The 8,795-nt window shown below is 41.8% G+C and overlaps 1 protein-coding gene across 1 annotated transcript in view; it reads right to left on the bottom strand.

Annotated features, from left to right (window-relative positions):
- Window positions 1-8,060: 8,060 nt before the first annotated feature.
- Window positions 8,061-8,795, bottom strand: part of LOC140154164 (solute carrier family 2, facilitated glucose transporter member 3-like) — a 5,658-nt gene continuing 4,923 nt past the window's right edge. Inside the window, exon 7 of the mRNA XM_072176772.1 lies at window positions 8,061-8,064. Within this exon, the coding sequence (XP_072032873.1) occupies window positions 8,061-8,064 (4 nt within the window). The remainder of the gene's footprint in view (window positions 8,065-8,795) is intronic.

Below are 8,795 nucleotides of genomic sequence, written 5' to 3'. Positions count from 1 at the left end.
AGGCACACTTGAGGTTTTGACTTTAAAACCTACATTTTGGTCAAAAATGTGCTTCGCCCTGCTATAACATTGTATTGCGTTATCTGTTGACGAAAAGTGTTTTAGGGGAAGTGTTAGCTTTCGTTTGATATTTAAACAAAATCTGATTGGATGAAGGGAACACTTGAGGTTTCGACAAAATCAATCAAAGAAGCACATTTTCAGCTAGAAGCTCGCAGCTCCATTGCTATGCACTCAACCGTGTAGTGTAATCAAGGACTGTGCGGAGACAATTCACTGCCTGCTTGAGAGCTCTTGGACGAAAATGTGTGCTCAGGTGTATCGAGGTGGAAACTGTGCGCATGATGGTTTATTAGAGAATCGTTTTGTAACTGTTTCATAATGTCTTGTTAAGCAGCATGGGTAGACGTGATTTTCTGTTGTGGCATAGTGTCTACATTTTGTAAAGCAGCATGGGAAGACTTGATTCCCATCTTCCCATGCTGCTTTACAAGATCTAGGCATTGTGTCACAACAGAAAATCACGACTTCCCATGCTGCTTTACATGATCTAGGCACTATGACACAACAGAAAATCAAGTCAACCCATGCTGCTTTACAAGATCTAGGCACTGTGCCACAACTGAAAATCAAGTCTACCCATGGTGCTTTACAAGATCTAGGCACTGTGCCACAACTGAAAATCAAGTCTACCCATGGTGCTTTACAAGATCTAGGCACTGTGACACAACAGAAAATCAAGTCTACCCATGGTGCTTTACAAGATCTAGGCACTGTGCCACCCACAACAGAAAATCAAGCCCACCCATGCTGCTTTACAAGATCTAGGCACTGTGCCACAACTGAAAATCAAGTCTTCCCATGGTGATTTACAAGATCTAGGCACTGTGTCACAGCAGATAATCAAGTCTTCCCATGCTGCTTTACACGATTTAAACGCTGTGCCACAACAGAAAATCAAGTCTACCTATGCTGCTTTACAAGATCTAGGCACTGTGTCACATTAGAAAATCAAGTCTACCCATGCTGCTTAACAAGATCTAGGCACTGTGCCACAACAGAAAATCAAGTCTACCTATGGTGCTTTACCAAAATCTAGGCCACAACAGAAACTCAAGTCTACCTGTGGTGTTTTACAATATATAGACACCGTGTCACAATAGAAAATCAAGTCTACCCAAACTGCTTAACAAGATTTAGGCACTGTGCCGCAACAGAAAATCAAGTCTACCCATGGCGTCTTACATCTAGGCACTGTGCCACAACAGAAAATCAAGTCTACCTATGGTGCCTTACAAGATCTAGGCACTGTGCCACAACAGAAAATCAAATCTTCCCATGGTGATTTACAAGATCTAGGCACTGTGTCACAGCAGATAATCAGGTCTTCCCATGCTGCTTTACAAGATCTAGGCACTGTGCCACAACAGAAAATCAAGTCTTCCCTAGTGTAGTCCCCAGAGGGGGTTCCCATGCACCGAGTGCTTTTTTTTTCTAACTTACATTTTTGTAATCCTGAAGGTGTCTAGTAAATGAATTTTGATGTTCCCAAAATTAAATATTGTCCCATGGGGTTCATTTGGCGGCCATCTTGGATTCCGACAAAATTCAATTAAATTGACATAACTTTTGAACTAGACATCATAGGAAGACAAATGACCCCATTTTTCAGGATAATGTGGACATGAGCAATCAATTAGAAGGTTTATTTTCATGATTTAAACATGTTGGATACATTAAAATGCAAAATATTATGTCCCATGGCGTTCATTTGGCGGCCATCTTGGATTCCGACAAAATTCAATGAAATTGACATAACTTTTGAACTAGACATCATAGGAAGACAAATGACCCCATTTTTCGGGATAATGTGGACATGAGCAATCAATTAAAAGGGTTATTTTCATGATTTAAACATGTTGGATACATTAAAATGCAAAATATTACTAAAAATAGTATCTTCAAGGCATACTCGTCTGTATAATAGGAGCTCTTTTTGGTACATTGAGAAGGATATTTTGATGTTATTGATTTATTTACTATTTTCTCTTCTAGGTGCATGACTTAACTTATTATTAGCTAGAACTGGTGTTAGTGAACTAAAAATCGTAGCATAGTTATAGTGAAGTGGTGGATAATCATGCCAAAATGCAAGGGTGATAAGGGTACTGAGTCAGACTCACTGCAGAAACGTCCTCCTGTAAATTGTATTTTGCATGTGAATGGTATTGAGCATCTAGATTTTACGCCGCTCAGTAAAGTAAGGGGCTCTGCCACTGACAAGCTGGCTCAGCTACATGACATTCGCGACAAAAGACACATTGAAGCTCATGATTCTTTTTCTGAAAATCAATATCGTTTGAAATGTAGTGCAGGAACTAATGAAGCTTCAACATCACAATCATCTCGTAATCGTAAATTACCATTATCAACTGCCATTCGACTGTTCCCTCCAGAATGTATCTTTTGTGAAAGACTGGAAATGAAAGTGTCTGGAAAGACTGAGAGATGCATCAAATTCCCAGCATTCACGGACAAAGACGGAGCATTTAAGTAGCCTAATTGGAAACAGATTGAGCCTCTAGAACTAGGGCACTAGAACTAGGACTACATCGTCTACATAGCATGGTGCAAGGTGAGGACCTGTTTGCAAGAGAGGCGAATTTCCACTATTCCTGACGCGATTCTTTCAACACGAAGTACACTGGAAGTACGAAGTACTTACCTGCGGGATGTGATGAAGCGAAAGCGACAATTGAAACAGAGCATGATCGTAAAGCTGCTGCACATCTGCTGGCATTCACTGTTGTCCTTGATTTCATTCAAGACCGAGTTGTTGGGCAGAAGGAGGTTATGTTACTTACATCGCTCTTCTGTACAATGAAAAGAGTTTGAAAGAAGTGGCTTCCCCAATCCAGAGTACAGAAATGACAAGCTGAAGGTCCGACTTGAGAACCATGATATTCATGACTCGATCACCTTTGCCAAGTTTTATCCGGGTGACAAAGGCTATATCACCTACAACCTGGTCTACGGCGCCATCATCTCTGTCGCAGACGCGGTGACTTATTCATAGCTGGGGTTCAAAGATCAGTATAAGGATGTGGCCCTGTTTCTTCTACCAAACTACCAAAGCACATGCTGCACTAGTATCGGGCACCTCTATAGAAGCAAACAACTCACCACTATCTTTAGTAAGCTGGGTCACTGTGAGACATGCAACTTCGCCTTAGGAACTAGAGACAGTGCTGGCTAAGGTTTCCACATAATACTCAGCAGATCATTACCAGCAAGGGAAACGACGTGTTTCATCACGTATGGGACAATCTAAACAAAACAATGACGAATATATATGGCTAAAATGTTGTGAACAGCACTGGTGGGATAATGATACAAGATGTGAAACCCGGGTTTGATACCACTAACCAGGATCAAGCTCTCCCTCTCTACGCGCGGAGCAAGGTGCGCTCCCTAAAGGTAGATACACCCGAGACCATGGCTCCTGATCCTGTTCACATCTGTTGAAGCTATTGGGAGAAGCAACCTGTCCCAGAGTTTGGTGGCTGATCTCATTACCAGTGGCTGCCTACGTAGTGTATTGACAGGGAAGGCATATGCAAAAGCACTGTTCTGCCTCTAAGCAGTCGGTGAAGCCGGTGAAGCGCTTGTTAATTGAGCGATTCATTGAGGAGGAGAACGTTGAGGTCACCAACCCCAAGACCTTGTTGAATCTCGTACAGACATGTACTCCTCGGGAGACCCTCGACCTCGCTTTACAGGACCCCTCCACTTTTACCATGCTTGTGAAGTATGTCACATATGAAGACAAGGACATACTCCTGACCCACTTGGATGGTGGCATATCCTCTGACCACTTTAGAAGCTCCTTGAAAGTCGAGTATTCGGTGAAGTGGTGATGGATAGGGGTGAAATAGTAGATAGTTGACTTTCTTTGGGGTTTCACACCGGTAGCTGAGAGGAAGCCACCAAACCCTGCGACAGGCTGCTTCACCACACTGCTTCCCGTGTAAATGACCAGACACGATATTCTTTGAGATGCATGTTGAGTACATTTCGCTATTTATCATGGGCGGAGTGAACACGGTTCCCTCAGGAAATTTGGGACCGACTTGACTACAGCTATGAACAGAAGCCATGGTCTCTGGTATATCTACACTCGTAGAGAGGGAGAGTCCGATCCTGGTTAGTAGTGGTATCAAACCCGGGTTTCACATCTTGTATCATTATCCCACCAATGCTGTTCACCACGTTTGACCCATGAATATTCGTCATTGTTTTGTTTAGATTGTCCCATTCGAGATGAAACACATCCTTTCCCTCGCCGGTAATGATCTGCGGAGTAAGGGATGTGGAAACCTCATCAAGATCCTTGGCCAGTACTGTCTAAAGTTCCAAGGCGAAGTTATATGTCTCAGTGTCACAGTTATATCCAGCTTACTGAGAATTGTGGCGAGTTGTGTGCTTCTGTAGAGGTGCCGGATGATAGTGCAGAGCAGTATGTGCTTTGGTAGTTTCCAGTCACCGCGTCTGCGACAGAGATGCTGCCGCTGTAGACCAGGTTGTTGGTGATACCCTTTGTCACCTAGATGAAATTTGGCATAGGCGATCGAGTCATGGATAATGTGGTTCTCAAGTAGGACCTTCAACTTCTCATTCGCCTCTCTTGCAAAGATGTCCTCACCTAGCACCATGCTATGTAGACGATGTAGTCCTAATTCTAGTGCCCGAGGCTCAATCTGTTTCCAAGTAGGCTCCTTAAATGCTCCGTCTTTGTCCTCAAATACTGGGAATGGGAATTGATGCGTCTCTCATTCTTTCCAGACACTTTCATTTCCAGTCTTTCACAAAAGATTTATTCTGGAGGGAACAGTCGCATGACAGTTGATAATTGTAATTTACGGTTACGAGAGGATTGTGATGTTGAAGCTTCATTAGTTCCTGCACTATATTTCAAACGATATTGATTTTCAGTAAAGTTTTGGTAGCATCCTCGATGATATCCAATTGTTTCTATATAAATCTACACCAGCAAGACTCTCCGGAATGTGATTACAGACATCATCCATGTGATAGGGTGAATCATGAGGTTCAATGTGTCTTTTGTCGCAAATGTCATGTAGCTGAGCCAGCTTGTCAGTGGCGGAGCCCCTTACTTTACTGAGCGGCGTATAATCTAGATGCTCAATACCACTCACATGTAAAATACAATTTACAGGAGGACGTTTCTGCAGTGAGTCTGACTCAGTACCCTTATTACCCTTGCGTTTTGGCATGATTATCCACCACTTCACAATAACTATGCTACGATTTTTAGTTCACTAACACCAGTTCTAGCTAATAATAAGTTAAGTCATGCACCTAGAAGAGAAAATAGTAAATAAATCAAAATATCCTTCTCAATGTACCAAAAAGAGCTCCTACTATACAGACGAGTATGCCTTGAAGATACTATTTTTAGTAATATTTTGCATTTTAATGTATCCAACATGTTTGAATCATGAAAATAACCATTTTAATTGATTGCTCATGTCCACATTATCCCAAAAAATGGGATCATTTGTCTTCCTATGATGTCTAGTTCAAAAGTTATGTCAATTTCATTGCATTTTGTCGGAATCCAAGATGGCCGCCAAATGAACCCCATGGGACAATATTTAATTTTGGGAACATCAAAATTCATTTACTAGACACCTTCAGGATTACAAAAATGTTAGTTAGAAAAAAAAAGCACTCGGTGCATGGGAACCCCCTCTGGGGACTACACATGGTGATTTACAAGATATAGGCACTGTGTCACAGCAGATAATCAAGTCTTCCCATGCTGCTTTACACGATTTAGACGCTGTGCCACAACAGAAAATCAAGTCTACCTATGCTGCTTTACAAGATCTAGGCACTGTGTCACATTAGAAAATCAAGTCTACCCATGCTGCTTAACAAGATCTAGGCACTGTGCCACAACAGAAAATCAAGTCTACCTATGGTGCTTTACCAAAATCTAGGCCACAACAGAAACTCAAGTCTACCTGTGGTGTTTTACAATATATAGACACCGTGTCACAATAGAAAATCAAGTCTACCCATGCTGCTTAACAAGATCTAGGCACTGTGCCACAACAGAAAATCAAGTCTACCTATGGTGCTTCACCAAATCTAGGCCACAACAGAAACTCAAGTCTACCTGTGGTATTTTACAATATATAGACACCGTGTCACAATAGAAAATCAAGTCTACCCATGCTGCTTAACAAGATCTAGGCACTGTGCCACAACAGAAAATCAAGTCTACCTATGGTGCTTCACCAAATCTAGGCCACAACAGAAACTCAAGTCTACCTGTGGTATTTTACAATATATAGACACCGTGTCACAATAGAAAATCAAGTCTACCCATGCTGCTTAACAAGATTTAGGCACTGTGCCACAACAGAAAATCAAGTCTACCTATGGTGCCTTACAAGATCTAGGCACTGTGCCACAACAGAAAATCAAGTCTTCCCATGGTGATTTACAAGATCTAGGCACTGTGCCACAACAGAAAATCAAGTCTACCTATGGTGCTTCACCAAATCTAGGCCACAACAGAAACTCAAGTCTACCTGTGGTATTTTACAATATATAGACACCGTGTCACAATAGAAAATCAAGTCTACCCATGCTGCTTAACAAGATTTAGGCACTGTGCCAGAACAGAAAATCAAGCCTATCTATGGTGCCTTACAAGATCTAGGCACTGTGCCACAACAGAAAATCCAATCTTCCCATGGTGATTTACAAGATCTAGGCACTGTGCCACATTAGAAAGTCACGTACAAGCCACTCTGCCACAACAGAAAGATTAAAGGCGTGTTAAGAATAAACGAGGGGTAGGGAGCAGATTATCCTCTCGACAAAAAAAAGAAAGAGACTTTCTATTGTGGCACAGTGCCTAGATCTTGTAAATCACCATGGGTAGATTTGATTTTCTGTTGTGGCACATTGCCTAAACATATCAAATTGTAAGCGCTCTTTAGCAAAGTCATAGTTCATTGAATTTACAACCGTATGACAAAACAGGCGAAATAGTAACTTTTTGCACAAGATTTGCAATTTAAAGAGAATTGGCCATTGCTCAATAGTGACGCTAGTATATGGGCAATATAAGTGTGCTTTTACATTTAATGACATAAAATTTGAAAAATATTGTAAGGCACACTTGAGGTTTTGACTTTTAAAACCTACATTTTGGTCAAAAAATGTGCTTCGCCCTGCTATAACATTGTATTGCGTTATCTGTTGACGAAAAGTGTTTTAGGGGGAAGTGTTAGCTTTCGTTTGATATTTTAAAAAAATCTGATTGGATGAAGGGAACACTTGAGGTTTCGACAAAATCAATCAAAGAAGCACATTTTCAGCTAGAAGCTCGCAGCTCCATTGCTATGCACTCAACCGTGTAGTGTAATCAAGGACTGTGCGGAGACAATTCACTGCCTGCTTGAGAGCTCTTGGACGAAAATGTGTGCTCAGGTGTATCGAGGTGGAAACTGTGCGCATGATTGTTTATTAGAGAATCGTTTTTGTAACTGTTTCATAATGTCTTGTTAAGCAGCATGGGTAGACGTGATTTTCTGTTGTGGCATAGTGTCTACATTTTGTAGAGCTGCATGGGAAGACTTGATTCCCGTCTTCCCATGCTGCTTTACAAGATCTAGGCATTGTGCCACAACAGAAAATCACGACTTCCCATGCTGCTTTACATGATCTAGGCACTATGACACAACAGAAAATCAAGTCAACCCATGCTGCTTTACAAGATCTAGGCACTGTGCCACAACTGGAAATCAAGTCTACCCATGGTGCTTTACAAGATCTAGGCACTGTGACACAACAGAAAATCAAGTCTACCCATGGTGCTTTACAAGATCTAGGCACTGTGCCACCCACAACAGAAAATCAAGCCCACCCATGCTGCTTTACAAGATCTAGGCACTGTGCCACAACTGAAAATCAAGTCTACCTATGGTGCTTCACCAAATCTAGGCCACAACAGAAACTCAAGTCTACCTGTGGTATTTTACAATATATAGACACCGTGTCACATTAGAAAATCAAATCTACCCATGCTGCTTTACAAGATCTAGGCACTGTGACACAACAGAAAATCAAGTCTACCCATGGTGCTTTACAAGATCTAGGCACTGTGCCACAACTGAAAATCAAGTCAACCCATGCTGCTTTACAAGATCTAGGCACTGTGCCACAACTGAAAATCAAGTCTACCCATGGTGCTTTACCAAATCTAGGCACTGTGACACAACAGAAAATCAAGTCTACCCATGCTGCTTTACAAGATTTAGGCACTGTGCCACAACTGAAAATCAAGTCAACTCATGCTGCTTTACAAGATCTAGGCACTGTGCCACAACTGAAAATCAAGTCTACCCATGGTGCTTTACAAGATCTAGGCACTGTGACACAACAGAAAACCAAGTCTTCCCATGGTGATTTACAAGATTTAGGCACTGTGCCACCCACAACAGAAAATCAAGCCCACCCATGCTGCTAGCTTAACAAGATCTAGGCACTGTGCCACAACAGACAATCAAGCCTATCTATGGTGCTTTTCAAGATCTAGGCACTGTGCCACAACAGAAAATCAAGTCTTCCCATGGTGATTTACAAGATCTAGGCACTGTGTCACAGCAGATAATCAAGTCTTCCCATGCTGCTTTACACGATTTAGACGCTGTGCCACAACAGAAAATCAAGTCTACCTATGCTGCTTTACAAGATCT

The sequence above is a fragment of the Amphiura filiformis genome, chromosome 6, assembly GCF_039555335.1.
Source record: "Amphiura filiformis chromosome 6, Afil_fr2py, whole genome shotgun sequence".
NCBI classification, from domain to species: Eukaryota; Metazoa; Echinodermata; class Ophiuroidea; order Amphilepidida; family Amphiuridae; genus Amphiura; species Amphiura filiformis.
This window is presented reverse-complemented; position numbering and strand designations above follow the sequence as displayed.